Here is a 16,202-nt window from a genome sequence, read left to right as displayed (position 1 = left end):
GTGTGTGACCACATCTATTGACATTAGAAAATATTCGGGGTTACTTTTTTGGTTCAGATCCAGCGAGACTCGAGTTCTGTATAAATCTGTTGGGATATTCCAAAATGGGTGTCTCTTTTTTTCCCCTCGGACGTTGACGTTTCACTGACGTAATCTGATGACCCGTTTCCCATTTCCTACGTATTACTGACGGGAAACGCTCTTCACAACACGATGTAGTTCGTAAACCTAAGTCGTCTGGGTTATATTGTAAGACACATGGTATGATAAAGTATAATTACAGCATACAATCCATACATGTAACAAATAATTCCCTATACAACACAGCGGTCCTTCTAAATCACGTGTCGTCTCTAAATTGGCCTCAGATGCGGGAATAAACTGTTCATAACGGCGACTATCCGTGAAGTTGCGGGTGGAGTTGGGGGGTTGCGCCGCCTTTGCGCATGTTTAAATGCATCCTCGTGTCACGTGTGAGCGTGCGGGGCCGGGCGATCGCGGGCTGACTTCATCACCCGCGCGCTCACTGAATATTCATTGAAAACATCGGGAGTTCTCGATTTACGACACAGTGCGCGTGGTGGGAACGGTGGCAAGATGGCGGCGCTGAAGGAGGAGCAGTGCTACGGGCTGTCCTGTGGAAGAGTCAGCAACGGCAGCAACGTCTCCGTCTTCCACGTTAAACTCACTGACAGCGCCTTGAGAGCGTTCGAGGGCTACCAGGGCGCCAAGGTAAACGGCTGTTCTCGCCACTCTGACATTTTGGTGTCCTTGTGAAGTCTGTCCGGGCGGCTCTGACAGGCGGAGTTTGGCCAGTCCCCACTCACTCCGCCGCCGCCGCTGGTGGTGTGCTGCTGCTGCTGATGGTGGTGGTGGTGGTGATGGTGGGGGTCTTCCCTGCCATACACAGCCAATAGGCAAATCGATTGTTTCTAGTTTGTTTAGTTTAACCCACCCCCCGACAGTTTCCATCGGCTCTAGCCGACGGTTACGGGCTGGTTGGTGGCTGCTTCGCGCACCTCCACCCTGGTTCACTTCTGTCGAACTCCAGCCCGTCACATAACCTCGCTGGTGGATAAATCCCACAACAGTTGTGCATTTTGTGCTGCTTATGTCTGCGGGTGACAGTTTCTAAATGTTTCCTATCAGGCGACACTACCGGAACAACCCCGTCGAGGTGTAAAATTCAATAGAAATGTCGAGGTGTGTGTGTGTGTAGCGTTATTACGTCGTTTCCAGAAAGTTTCTATATAGCTGTCACAATAGAGAGAAAAATCCCACATTGTTAGCTAAACTAGCCAGAATCCCAGACAGCAGAGCACCAGAGCCGTCGTGTCTCCGCATTAACCATTTCCTTCTCATTTGCGTGACTTGTTCGGTTTAATTCGGTTTGTTCTGATGAGACCAGGGCGAACACGGCTGGGAACTGAAGCCCGGTCACGGCCATCTATCCCCACCACTGGGCACTTGTTACATTTCAAAGTGCGTCAAAGTTCTTAACCGGTAAATTCCGCCTCTTGACGGATCCGGAACAGTTTAGGAAGCGGGCCGCTTCACGGCGTGTGCGCGGAGGGGCTCCACCGCTGCTGCCGGCGGGCGTCCGCGGCCACCAGTCCGGCCGTGGCCGTATAACGTTTCAGCTTCTATAAATATTTGACAGGGACAACCTGGCAGCTCCAGAGTGAAAGGCCTTATCTCCAGATTCAGTGGCTTTGTGTAACACGATTGCATCTGATAAGCCCGAACGACACGGTTTCTGAGGGAATAGTCCTGCTGGGAAGAAAATAGCACTGTTGCACTAGAACAGGTCGGTTGATATTGTTTCTCACACTTTTACATTGGACATTAACTGGGTTGTCGGCTGAATTATGAGTATCTTTCCATTGCAGTTGGACACTGTCGCCCCTGTTGACTGGGAAGCTGATTTTAGTTAATTGGCAGCAATTGTGAGCCACAGTTGGTGATTAAACTTTATTCTTGCTCAATTGTAAAGAGTTTGTGTTGGTAGGAGTGTCGTTTTTAGGTTTATGCTGCCACACGTCTTCACCAGCGCTCGCTCTCGTGATGTTGGAGCCACATTTCTGATATTTACTGCAGTTAGGAATGTCATGTGAGAGTCTAACTCATCGCACCGATATACAGAATATATCGGTGCGATGGGGGAATATAAATGTAGCTGACATTTCTACGCAAAGAAAATTGGTCCAAGTGCATTTGCAAATAACTATTTCCTATCCTGGCCGACATGTTCTTGGTTTCCCAATCAGTCAGAGATTTTACTTCTGCAGCGTTTTTACTGGTGGATGATAAAAGAGGCAAGTCGGAAGCATGTCTTGACAATTGCATCACGCTCGGTCTTGCACACTGCAGACTGCTAACGCTGGTTTTCCTTCCTAATGCGGCTCTCTCGCTGCGTCCCAGTTTGACCAGATCAGGGATATTGAGCTCACATTCTGTCTGCATGGTGAACACCGACTGACATAACCATGGGCCATAGTGGAGGTGTTTCTCCATAGCTTCTCTAACAGAGCGTTTGGGTGACTGATCACATGATTGGGTGATAAACGTGTGTGATACACATCACAGGTTGCAACATACACCTTGAATTGTGATTAGTCGTGTGCAGAAAGCTTCACTGGTCTGGGTATAGACAGCGCGTCTGCAAACAACAGGACGTGTTATACGTGATTTGCTCACTGTTCAGTCGGACTTCCCAGCAAAGGCAAACGGCACAGGGAAATTCTTTGCTAAAATTCTGCCTTTCCAAGGAGGCCAGCATGAGCACATCTGGAAAAACAGCTGGTAGTGCCTGTGGAGAGGAGCTACGTGCACATACGGGTGACTAACGGGCAAAAATAGATTCAAGCCATTGTAGAGGTCTCGCTAATAGTCTGCTAACGAATGAGAGCTGGGAACAGGCCAGAAAAAGCAGAAGTTTTGTTCTCATGTGATTCTCCTGCGATCTGCAGTGTTTTTGGAAGGACTGCTTCTACTTTTTGAAGCGTTTTACCCCCATCACATTAAATGTGTGACCCCTCCCGTTGTCTAGTGTCTAAACAAATTGCTTCCACCGGGTTTATTATCAGTGTTGTATCTCTGTCAGTGGAAAGCTTCTGCGTGCTACTGCCACGAGAAGGGTGATTGTCGGATGTGATAGTGTTCAGTGCTGATGGGCTTTGATATCAGAGTGATCCCATGCAACATCAAACTGATTGAATCCAGTGTTTTGCCACCTAGTTTTGGGGGGGGGGCACACACCAATGCATAAATACTAATGTCATGCAGACCAGAAGCAGGCTGCACAGTAGTCTTTGACGCTGTTCTTTCCTTCCGCGTCTACGACGACTGTTCAGTGTATTGGCTTCTTCCTGTGTGAGCCGTGACTGTCAGCTGGTTCCTCTGTTGGGGAGTCTGAGGGCAGAGCCAGCTCCTGCTGCAGCTCTCATTTAATGGCTGTGACAGAGGCTCGCACATGATTAAGGCTGCCTTTGTGTTGTTGGACCGAACGCTGAGGAAAGGTCGCCGATCGATACCATCGGGACGTAAATTACGAGGGGAGTTTGTGGCAGCGATGGTTTGCCAAGCGTCTCTGAACTAAATGAAGCTATTATTTAGAATTATGTCCCTCTATCATGGGATATTCGGGTGTGTCAAATGTCTCCCGTCAGGCAATTTAAACAACTGTTCATGTAAACCAGCAATCACTTCCTTTATAAATCCACCATTCAGAAGAACTCAAGCACAGCTTGTGTATGAAGCCAATAAGCATTTTCCCCATTGTGTTTTATCATTTCACCGATCTGAACTTTAATGCAATATTTTGAGTATTTCTATTCACATTGACAGATAAATAGTTCTCTTCTGCTTTCAGTCTTGGAGAGAGTCAATTGTACATGGGAAATGCATTTTTGCCCCCAGTAAATGGTAAACATGCTGTTTATGTTTCGGTTTCGGAGGCAACATTTGCACCACACGTACTCTAGTGCATCCTGGCCTCTTTGCAAGTGCCTAACGGGCCGATAACAGTAACTAACGGACCTGTGAGGAAAAGCAACTGGAGGGAATCTGATTAGACAGGTGATAAACTGACTGACTGCCATGTTGCATAAGGCCCAGGAATGGATGAACACTTGCTGTTCTTATGTAATCGTGGCAGAGTTGAGCATTGTTGACCTGCTTACCGCCGTTCACGGGAAACTGAAACTATGTGGGACATAAGAAATGAACTCTACAATACACACAGTCTTTGTCGTTTTTATTTTAAAAAAAATTGGTTTTCTTGCCCACTGAGCTATCATTTAGCCAAACTATATTTACCACAGGAGTGTCTGTTTTTAACGGACGATCTTAAAGCTCCGCGGGTTTAAATGCAGGTTCTGAGCAGATCAGGAGATAAACACTTATCGCTCCCGTCCTGTTCCTTCTCCAGTGGTGATGTTGAAGCAGCTGAGCCTGGAAGAGGATTTAGTTTCTGAGCGGGCCCGCGGCCCTGCCAGCACTCTCACAGCACCGCTGCGCTTATTTAAGGAATGCTGAGTCCCCGCTTTCAGCAGGTCACAGGACGCAGCGAGAGATGACCATAACTACTAAAGTCAAACACGACTGTAAATGTCATGTTCCCCCTGACCCGTGGTGCCGCGCAGCGCCGCGTCAGGCTGGTGTCACAGTACAGAGTGGGTCCCTGACCTGTTCTGCCTGTTCCACAGCATCAATATTTGTCGTCTGCTCTGGAAAGCAGTTTGAGGTCCACGTTAGGAAATGAGTTATTTATTACTGTAAATATATACTACAGAATTTGCTTTGGCTGTAGCGACGCACTTTTTTGGGGGGATATAAATTTCAACTCTGCAATGTTTTGCCTTGTTTTTTCTCTAAATCCCTTGTGTCCACTGTATTTACATGGGAATTCTGCTAAAATTATTTTTTATTCCTTTAAGAGTAGTGACCCGAGTGAAATAGGAAGCAGCACAACCCTCCGGTCTGATTTCTAACTTGTTAATGGGCACACTGGTGCTGCTGGTGCGGCACATGTGGGGATATTCGCTACTTTGACATCACTCCACGGTGGGTACCCAAAACTTAGCTCTGTGGAACATTCTGGGCTCAGGTCCCACAGAATAGTGACATGTCAGCAGGCCATTTAAATGAACAGGCTGAGAGCTGCACTATGTTGGCGGGGCTGGGGGAGGGAAGTGGGGGGGAGGGAAGTGGAGGGCACAGGGCAGGACTGCTAAAACTGGAGCCATGTTAAACCTGCAGGGAGAAAGGCTCCATGAAAGGCCGAGTGTTCCTGGATGGCCTCAGTGTTCAGGTCACCATTAGACCGCTGGCAACATGAATGTTAGGGCAGTTCTATACTTAGAGGATGTGGCCATATATTCAGGCCTATACTGGCAGAGACAAAAACACTGCTATGTTAAACTGAATTTATGTTTACAGCATCTCGTAGTGTTTGATTGTATCAGATTTTCCTTCATATGAGGACAACTATGATGTCCACACACCCTTTTAATGTAGGATTAAAAAAGAAATAAAATATGAACAGCCAAATCATCTCAGTCTGTGTCTCTGAAAGATTCCTTGTTTTCCTGTTTTGGGGTATTGTTTTGTGGGCTCTTGTATTGTCGGGAGGTATAAGATCACTTAGTGGTCCTTCATTTGCAGTCTGGAAGAGAATTACCCTAGTGTTGGGGAGAGGAATGTGACATTAGCAGTCTGTGCGTATGGATTTATTACGAACATTTAAGACTCTGCTCCTCTTGTCCCGACCGACCTGCCTGAGAGGCAGGCCAAACCACGGTTAGGAGAACCTTTATGTGGAAAAGCAATGGGTCCTGAATCCTAGTTACATTCAAGTCATACTTTGGCGTGTCAGCTAAGTTTGACCCATGAATCCACCAGAACCGTGGCCCTCGCTAATGAAATTCTCCACCTGTCTGTAACGATAGTTGTTTAACAGTGTTGTTTGTCTTTTCTAGGTCCTGTCATCAGAGCCATTGATCAGGTTTAATGGGAACCAAGGGGTAAGAGTTTGTTTTGCTCTCACTCTCATGTTCTTCTGTGCAGCTCATCAGTGTCTGTTTACACCACATAAGTTATTAAAATGGGAGAATGAAGCTGGGGGATATCAGAGAGATCCTTGAACAGGGTGAGGGGATCAACATGTGATGACCTCATAAGTCCAAGTTAAGTGTGGACAGTTGAGAAAGAGGCTTCCTGCCTGTTTACTGCGTCAGATCTGCCATGTAATCTGCGTTTGTTATTCATAACTTTCAATGATATGGTGAAAGATTTCAGCCATGGTGAATTCAGATTTTAGTTGTTAGGGCATCATGACATGAGAAATCTCTCCCATGAACTCGGGGAGAGGACCAGATAACGTGGGTCTGATGCTTCCAGTGACAAAAGCGTAAAAAGGGCCATTGTCTTCCTGCTGAGAGGATGAGGTCAGCTGCAGCCAGAACAGAGCTGAGGATGGAGCCTTTGAGTTTTGGAAAACTTTGACTGGAAAAGACCCATATGAATTGATCACAAAGGGACTCCGCTTCGGGGATATCTAAAGCAATATATTGAATCTGATGCTTTTAACTGTGATGTCTGCAACTCGAGCCATTTGGGCTGGAGGTAGTTCCATCGTCTACAGGGTGAGTCAACCCAAACAGCCCCTGCTGCCTCTGAATCATTTCTGGATTCACACATCAACTCGTCTGATCTTTTCGCGTGGAAGGACGAGACTTCAAGATTCGAGGAGCTGTAGATTCACATGCCTCCCAACCCCGTCGCACAGCACTGCTTGTGTCGCTCCTGATGGTGTTTACACAAGTGCACGTACTTCCTGTTTCCATGTGTTCCAGTGAAGCGGGTGATGAGACCATAACCTCTTATACAACAGTCAAATGCAACACGCTGATGTTGACATGATGTTTGGATACTTGAAAGTTTCATATGTGTCACATTCTTGGTAAATGGCTGTAACCTGCACCGTCAGATGCACTGTTGTCATGGGAGACTCGGTCTGTTCTAGGTTAGCTCACTTTACAAGAGTTGCGTTGTTGGTTTAGAGGACCTGTCCTGCTGTACTCATCTCTTCAGTAACCTCAAGTGTCTTTTGTTGCCATGGTTGCCACACAGTCTGCCTGGATGACCACCCACCACATACTCAGGAAAACAGAGGAGCAGGAGGTCGCCCCGCCCGATACGCAACCCTCTGTTTGTGCTCGGAGCATTTTTCTGCTTCCAGTTTGAAATTCTGATCCGCAGCAGCACTTCTCCAGTCATCGTCTAAGTGGCACTTCATTTGCACTTGCTGCCATTTTGTTTTCTCTGCAAACAACACTTTTTAAGTATAAACATGGTGTCGGCGTCACTATGATTCACATTTCATTTGAAAATTACTGGCTACAAAGCTAAAAATTGCTGAGCTCAGTTTCCTTTGTGGTTTGCTTCTGTTGTGTGGAGCGAAGGTCATTTAGATGTTTAGCAAGATGTACATTTCTTCAGAAACCAACAAAGTTGCTCTTATCTTAGCACCTGTACATCCATTCGCTTGAGGGTTCGAGCTTAGGATTGCAGCAATTCCTCTAGATGCTCTTGTTTTTCTTTTTACAACAAACACCGCTTATTGTTGCTTCACTCTGTCGTGTTTCTGCTCTTTCTCTGCAACAGAAAATTTCAATACCGCGACCAGAAAAATCCAGCCAACTGCAAACTTTTACTTTCTACCTGTCAAATGTGGGCAGGGATAACCCCCAGGGAAGCTTTGACTGCATCCAGCAGTACATCACCAGGTGAAAAATGTTAAGCTTGTGTATTTGAGAGACAACATATTTGACTAAACAGTGTGTGTGAGCTCTTTTTAATCACCCAGGTTGTTTGCAAGCTCAAGAGTATTTTTGTACGGGAGGGATGGGGATTGTATATTTAGAACCTGAGGTTATTAGTGAAATGTTTCATTCAACAAACAAATGCATTGAGCTAAAGCCTCTGAAGTAGAAACGTGTTCTTGTTTACCCTGATGAAGGCAAAACGGGTTCTTCCTGTCTTACCAACTCGCTACCATCATCCAGCGTCAAATATGTGAAAAATGCTCATGCTAATCTGTTAAGTACAGCCACATATTCAGATGGAGGAAAACGGCAGCAGGGAGCATCGCGAGCTCGCTGCCGTTTTTTATTTTTAAAAAAGGGTCAGGTAGAGTTCATCCACATTTCTTCATCCACAGGAATCCTAATGATCTGCTTTTTTCCAATTGAGAGCCCAAATGACAGAGCTCCGCTTCTACTGAACTGCAGCATTGTGTCTCATTTTCTGCCAACTCCTCATCAAAGTGGGAGGAATCAAAGAGACGCAGAAAGAAAGGGATTTGATCCAGCAATAAGTCGTGCCGTGCGAACAGTTGAATAGATCCCCAAAAAAAAATAATGCTACATGACCTTAGGACATTTTAAATGTGGCACACCTTGCTAAGAAGGTGTGGTTTGTTGCATATAGTGTCAGATTAATTACAGAGAGCCATGATTTACTGTGACTCTAGATTAGAACACAATATTGGTTTGTTTCCAGTTTGCCTTTCTCTCTCACAGCTTCCTCTTTGCTTTGGCAGTGAAGGGAGCGTTCAGCTGGATTGTTTGGCTGGGATCCAGGACAAGATTACAGTATGTGCAACGGACGACTCCTACCAAAAAGCCAAGGAAAGCATGGCGCAGGTCGAGGAGGAGACTCGCAGCAGGGGCGCCATTGTCATCAAGCCTGGGGGGAGATACGTAGGTGAGAAGACTTAGTGTAAATGCTTGGAGGCTACCCAGTGAGCTACATATTTTCTAAGGCACAGGCAAGAAAGGCTAGAAAATAGTCACTATTGTGGATGCTATTTATTCTAGGGTTTGTGCGGATGTATGTTTTGTTTTGGACTCCGTTTGTTCTTTAACAGTTGTCCTTCTTTCAGGAAAGAAGGTTCAAATTCGGAAACCAGCTCCTGCCCAGACAGACATTGCACCATTGCGGAGGTCGTCTCGGCCTGTAATCATCTCGAGCAGCGCACTAAAGAAGAACACGGCTCAGCACAGGCCGCTTCGAGAGCGCCTTTTACACTTGTTGGCGCTCAAGCCTTACAAGAAGCCTGAGCTGATCCTGAGGTTGCAGAAAGATGGCCTCCAGCAATCAGACAAGGACTGTTTGAATAGCCACTTGCAACAGGTTCTACACACATTCTGCACCAGTAGATTAATCTAAAACGCGCACAGTCTGACTGTTCTTCCTGATTGTTACAACACAGAAATCTTTTGTTGTTTCTTAGGTGGCAAACCTAAATGGCAGAGACAACACCTTCACATTGAAGGACTTTTTGTATAAAGAAATTCAGAAGGACTGGCCAGGCTACACCGAAGGAGACCAGCAACTCCTCAAGAGAATTTTGTTTAGGTATGTCAGCTCAATCCGCTGGGGACGATCACAGTCCAACTGCACAATAATGACATGTCCTGCTGTCCACCTGTCTGTCACGATGGTGGTGGTATGCTAGGTAAACAGGCATACGTGTAGCTAATGAAGTATAAAGACAAGATGCGACTGGAGATGGGTGGAAAAGGTTTGGACGTGGCCAAAGTTGGTTCAGGCTGAGTAAATAATACTGCGATGCTCTGAATGAAATTCTTTTACTTTCCAAAGCAAAACCTTACTTTAACATAACCAGTTGGTGTCGAACAGTGGGCTGACTGATTTAGTTGCGTCTGATTTTGTTAATCTGTCCTTTCTGCTGTACTTTGAGTTCTGTTCTGTGAGCTGGTCAGCTGATTAGAAAGGGAGGCTCGGTACCTAACACCACCTCCAGCCTCTCCCTGCTCCAGCAGAGATTTAAGCTAATACAGTCACGAAGGAGCAGCACAGCAACATGACTGGAACGTACATGAAGCAACAGCATTCCAGCACATGCTGATCTGTGTGTGAGGTGGCGCTGGTCCAAGGTTCAGACAGCCTGGCTGTACTTCTGTCTTACTCACTGCTCCTGTGTATCACTGTCCCTCACACAGACACATGCACGCCCCCTTACTGCAGGGGGCTGGCCAATGACTCAGTTTGGAGCTCCCAGTTTATTCCCATCTGCTACACTCGGCTCCTACAGTATCTCTGGTACAAACACAGCTTTATGGTGACAATTCAGACCCCCCCCCCCCCCCTAGATCCAAGAAGAAACAACAAACTAATCCTAACAAAGTTTAGGCAGACAGCCTCTTATCTGTTCTGTCCCTTGAACCGTCCTGTGTTGTTCAGCAGTTTTGGCACAGAAATGATGCAGTGTTGCATGTCTTTATTCTTTTAAGCAAGTTATACTTAAAGATGATGTGGCTGTTTTTGTGTCAGTTTCCCCCTTGGTGACCAAGGATGTCAAACACCCGATTATCCTGTTGGATTATCCTGTGGTCTGAGGTGTGTTAAGGGTGAATTTGTCGCGATAACTGAAAATTGTAAATATTATAAGTCATGATATAGAACAGAAGGTAGCCAATCAAGAAGGGAGCTGACTGGGGAACGAGGAATCGGGCATAAATTAAATGTTCACACTTTGTCCTTTTCTGTTTTATGGTTTTCTGTTCTCAGGATTTCTCATCATTCCCTCTTTACGTATGTCCTCTTCCGTGTTTCGTGTCATATTTTCCGGTTTCTGCTGTGTTTCTTCTTCGATTTTGTTCAATCTCCAACAGAAAAAGCCTCTTTTTCAGAGATTCTTTATCTGTGTACCCCGCTTTAGGAAACAGAACAGCTCTGCCCCTCCGCTGGAGAGCCCAGCCAGAGAACCAGCCAGCAGCTCCCCGCAGGTGATCCACCTCTCACTCTTTCTAACACCATCACTTTGTTTTTACTTTTAAAATCAATCCTTAATGAGTGAAAACATCCAGATTAGTGACTTAATGGCAATAATCTTATACAAGGGATTGTTCATATTTCATAGCTCAAATAACTTCTAGCCATAGTTCCAAGATTGAAAGTGCTCAGTATTGAGCAGAGCAGCAGCAGACTCTGGCTGGTTAATCTTTCACTAGGTTTTTGTTTGCCTTCAGCTTTTCCAGCTGATTCAGTAGAACTGATAGAGCAGTCGTGCCAAAGATCTGTGCTTTTTCAGCAGGCAAACACTGCCGCCTGCTCGCGGTCTTCTCAGGTAACCTGGTGGTTTCTCCCATTTCCTCAGATTGTTGCCTTTTCCTCACACACTCTTTTCTGCACATAGAACAGCTGACAGCATTACTGAATGTAGGTTGTCGTGAGTGTTTCAGAACCTTTTTTATGTTCATGTGTACCAAGCCATTCATCTTTACCTCATCTTACCTCTTTAGCCTCGGTCTCATGCACAAGAAAGAAAAACAGTTTATTAATAACTACTTCCTCTCTTAATCTTCTACTCTCCGACTCTAGCTATTTCGTTCTTAGGGATTCTTTCAGTAAACACAAACGGCACCCACACTCTCACACTTTCTGACTTTCTTTCCCAATTCATTGGTACAAGAAGAGCACAGCTGCAGATAAATAGAAAGCTGCGCGTAAACATCGTAGGGCTGAAGGGATGGATTGGAACAATGCAAAGACCTTTGCTGGCATTCAATTTCCAGAGCTTAAATGAATCTTGCTCAGTCCTCGGTTACATGCGGCTTCCTTACAGCACTTCAGCGAGTCTTCCAGGACCACCGGGTCCCTCACTGGTTTTCTGTGACATTAGGACGTGCTCTGTGGGGACAACCGTCCAACAGTAACTGAGTCAGACCCTCCCAAAGACGTCAGTGTGTGCTCGGTCAAACAGGGCTCGTATGTAATGTAACCCCTGGTGTTGTGAAAAGACGGCGGCGTCATCATTGTCTCGGCGCTGCTGAGATCATCCAATGGCTCGCTCTCCCCGTCCATCTGCTTGGACTAATTCCCCTGCTGTAGCCACACCAGCTCACCGCTGAGCAGACTGCATTTGTCTGCCAGGTCTAAGATTCCCCGCTGGTTTCTCATTGAAAGCTGAAATGAATACTTCACACCACGTCTGACGTTCTGCCACTAAACTCTTGGTTCTGTTTTCCCTCCTAGCAAAAACGACCCGCTACCGATTTCATCGACCCCCTCGCCAACAAAAAGCCCAGGATATCGCACCTCGCCAGCAAGACTGTGATGCCGCCAGTCAACGGCAAGCTTAGTTTTTCCAGTGGGAGAGGAGAGGCAGGCGGAGGACAAGCTGGAGTGGCGGTTTCTGTGTCAGATGGCGGCACGGCGTCCAGCTCCCAGCAGCTCCCTGTGCTGGACATCCCTCGGCCATTTGAAGCGTTGTCGGACGTCAGCAATGACTCCAGCCATAACGGGCGAGACTGTGACTCTCAGGACATGGCCTCCTCTGAGAGGCTCAGCCAGCCCCCTCCAGTGTTTTCAAGCTCAGCGGTGCTCACCACACGCAGTACATCATCTCCCGGTCGCACGATCCCGGCGGGCCGTCAGGAGGCGAGTCTTTCATCCAGCAGCAAGTCCCGGAAAAAGCCAAAAAAGCATAAAGAGAAAGGGAAAAGCAAAGACCGAGAGAAGGAGAAACGGGTGAAGAAGAGCCACGAGAACTGTGAGCTGAGCTCAGGAAATGTTAAAGCCACCAGTATTCCAGATGAAAGCACAGGTGAGAGCCACACATGAAAGGAGACATTTTCTGCTTCTGTAAAAGACAAAAAAACCCCAACGTCATTATAGTTTAACAGGTCCAGCATCGGATGGACGGTTTCTGAATAGAAGCTCTTTGTGTGCGAACGGACACTGGTTAGTCATCATTTAGAGTGGGTGCTGCTTCATGTGGCCTCTCTCTGACTCACCACTTTAACGGAGACCCCTGCAGTTGGTGTCAAACGCGTACATGCAGATCCGACATGCACTTGAGCTCAGTGAATGAGATGTGTGAACGTGGTCAATCGAAGTCACCTGTGGAGTTGCAGTTGTGGAGATTAATGCCATTTTTCAAATCGATCGTGTTTCAGGTTTGAATGGAACGTGTGACAACAGAAAAGGGGTCTCCTCTTCATCACCCGTGGTTGCAGAGTATTTATTGTGAGTATTGAACCGTCTCAGCTCTCACTTTATCTCTTTTTTTGTAGTACACTGCAGTAAGATCGAAATGTAGCAGTAATGGAAGGGAGCTTCTTCCGAACTTTACAGAGGAAATTGGAGACCTTATTTTGCTGTCACTCGTTTGTCTTGTGCAAATCATTAACACGATAAACCGTCCCACAGGCCCGAGAGGGTCCAGCTAACTCTTAGTTAGCCCAAAGCCTTAGTTTGGGTCCAACTAACTAAGGCTTTGGGCTGGAAAATGTGAGGCCTGTCTCATGAAAACCTCTGATAATTCCCAAATCCTCTGACATTCTCTTCATGTCCCCAACAGGAAATATACGGTGATCAGCTCGCCGGAGCAGCGCCAGAGGTATAAAAACGATTTCAACGCCGAGTACAGTGAGTACCGGGGACTGCACGCTCGGATAGAGTGCATCACTCGACATTTCACTGTGCTGGACAACGAGCTCAAACAACTCCAGCAGGGCACAGACAAGTACAAGGTAAACGCCCGACACGTGAGCGAGGCCGTCGCCATCAAGCCTGTTTTTGAGGGTTTTGCTTTAGATTAATTTGGAATCTTTCTGCCTCTGCCTCCTCAGACGGTGAATAATCAGATCATTAAAGAGTATCATAAAATAAAAGAGGTGAGCTAAACTCCCGCAGCAGCAGCAGCAGCGTCCGAGGACGGCATCGGATTCTGACCGTGTGTTATTTTTTCCCCTCACAGACGAACCCGAACTACAGTCAAGACAAGAACCGCTGTGAATACCTACACAACAAACTGTCACACATAAAGAAACTTATTGCCACGTACGATCAACAGCAACTACAAGCGTAGTTGTTATTATCACGAGACACTGTTTCCCTGTTATCTCTGGAAACCAAGCCGATCAAGGAAAACTCTGGATTCTGAATGCGCTGGAGCGTTTCCCAAGAACGATGGTGTGAAGGGACAAGCCCCCGTCCCGATCTGGACTGAGCAGGACGCAGCTTTTTCTGTTTCCTTTTTTGCGTCTCCGAAGATGGGCTTGTTCCTGGTGTTGGTCCGTGCAGCCGTCACCACCCTGCCTATCCTGCACTCGCGTCTGAGGAGCCCGTCACGGAAACCTTCTTCTTCTTCATTATTGTTCGTTTTCCTCCTCGTGACGCTGGGGAAGACGGCAACATGGAGATGAAATGACAGACCTGCTCCAGACGCAACAGGTTATGTTTTTGAGGAAAGAGATATTAATTTTCCAATACTCTAAATCGAATGGTTGCGACGTTGAGCTTCAGTTCTCCCTTTTATTTATTTTTGGACACTTAAGTAGGGGAGATTAGCTCTGTTTTACACTCCTCAATATCAGTATAAGAGCTGTCTTATTTTCTGTCCTCGCATCATAAATCAGCCAGTATATAATTCAGAAGCTGCCTTTTTAATCTGTCGGCATTATTCTCCCTCTTCTAAAGCGATGCAAGAGATAACTGTTGTTCGATTCTAAACGATGCCTTTAATTGCACGGTGTCTGACGCAGGTCGGTGCGCTGGGCTGACGTCTCAGCAGGGGGGACGTATGGAGGCTTCCAGTCATTCTTGAGCTGTAAACCTTTTTTAAAGCCTCTTCTGACTCCTTCCAGAAGAGCTGCGGCGCTTGTTCAGCAGTTCCAGCTCTGGTCCTCGGTCGTGCTTCACCTTATCTTATCGGTGTACATCCGGATTTATCTCTTCATTTGGGTAACAACAACTTTAAGACGTTCCTGTAGCAAGAGTTTATTGCCACTTGTGTTCATGTTTCAAAAGAACCTTTTAATTGTGAAATGTTGCAGTCTTTTTTTGTTCCTTACAGAAAATTCGGATTAAACGGGGGTCGGCATCGCTGCGCGCGCTCAGTTGTTGTCTTGTTTGCGGTCGGACCCGTGTGACAGTCCGTCAGACGGCTGTTGATGAAGCCATCCATTTTTCTCACTGGCGGGGGCCACTCGGAGGAGGCGACTCTTTCTGAGGTCAAACATTTAGAGCCCCGGCCTAAAATATGTTTACTGGATCATCCCTCTGCTTCGGCAGACTCGAAGGCGAATCACAAATTCCACATCCTCGTGCGATCCGAGCGAGTCGAGATTCCTCAGCAGACGAGATTCTCACAGCGACTTCTTTACGTGGAGGTGAAAAATCAGCACTTTCCCCCCTCCTGGTCCTGCTGTTACCAGAGTGCATGCTTTATGAATGTGTTACGATGAAGAATCATTGTATCTTTGCTGGGGGGGTGGGTTACACACGATTGATTAGTCAGTGCTAAATGTGGCAGAGTTCTGACCAGCATGTTCCAAAGTGCTTCCTGAGTGGGACGGTGCTGAATGATCCACCAAATGTTAGGATAGGAACACAATGCTGTTCTGCTGTACTGTCCATTGTTGTCCCGCCTGTGTTCCTTTGCTCTGGATGGAATTTTTGCATCATGGGGGTCTGTGTGTTTCATTGTAATAACAGGTTTGATTAGATCACTGTCCTAACACAAACACTACGCTCATCAACCCATCACAGACTGCTGAGTCGGGCTGGGGTGGGGCTTAAAATTCCTGAAGGTGAATGTCTTTATCCCAGATTGATCACAGGCACTTTTCATCGCCCTGACTGCGTCTCGTCCTCTGAGTCCTTCTGATCTAATTACCGTGTTACACCTCTACTACATGATGCTTTGTCAATGGGTTCATCAGTAAACCGTTTGCTCTGACAGAGCCAAAAGTACAGAAGTAACAATATGTCAGCGCAGGAGTATTGATGTAAGACTTGATTGTGCCAAAATGACCTGTCATGTCGGGTTTATTATTATTTTTCTTACATGTACAAGACGCTGTATAAGCAAAGAGGGCTTCGGAGAAAAGTCATGGAATGTTAGCGCTAAAACCCAAGCATGTTTCTTTTCTTTTTTTTTTTTTTCTGAAAACCATAAGGGACTGGGACTGAAATTTATCTTTGTTTCAATAAAATTCTTTAAACTCCTTATTTGTGACACTGAACTGCTCTCCATTATTGTCTGCGATGGGACGGGTCCACTTTCACATTTTATTGGTTCTTCACACCTTTCTGACAAAAACAAAAGCCCTGTTTTTGTTTTTCACTATTTCTTTAATGGCGCGCCAGCTAAAAATAGACATTTGGGA

General features: G+C 46.4%; 1 protein-coding gene across 1 annotated transcript; it reads left to right on the top strand.

The window, feature by feature from the left end:
• The first annotated feature begins 415 nt into the window (after positions 1–415).
• On the top strand, positions 416–16,044 carry ell (elongation factor RNA polymerase II). The gene is made up of 12 exons (XM_057037819.1): positions 416–732; positions 5,979–6,023; positions 7,666–7,787; positions 8,603–8,766; positions 8,945–9,195; positions 9,296–9,420; positions 10,748–10,814; positions 12,064–12,634; positions 12,987–13,056; positions 13,391–13,562; positions 13,662–13,706; positions 13,790–16,044. The coding sequence occupies exons 1-12, from the start codon at positions 598–600 to the stop codon at positions 13,898–13,900; spliced, it is 1,878 nt and encodes a 625-aa protein (XP_056893799.1). The 5' UTR covers positions 416–597; the 3' UTR covers positions 13,901–16,044.
• Positions 16,045–16,202: the final 158 nt, after the last annotated feature.

This window comes from Takifugu flavidus, chromosome 7 (assembly GCF_003711565.1).
Source record: "Takifugu flavidus isolate HTHZ2018 chromosome 7, ASM371156v2, whole genome shotgun sequence".
Taxonomy (NCBI): domain Eukaryota; kingdom Metazoa; phylum Chordata; class Actinopteri; order Tetraodontiformes; family Tetraodontidae; genus Takifugu; species Takifugu flavidus.
Note: the sequence above shows the minus strand (reverse complement) of the source record. Positions and strands in the feature narration are given on the sequence as shown.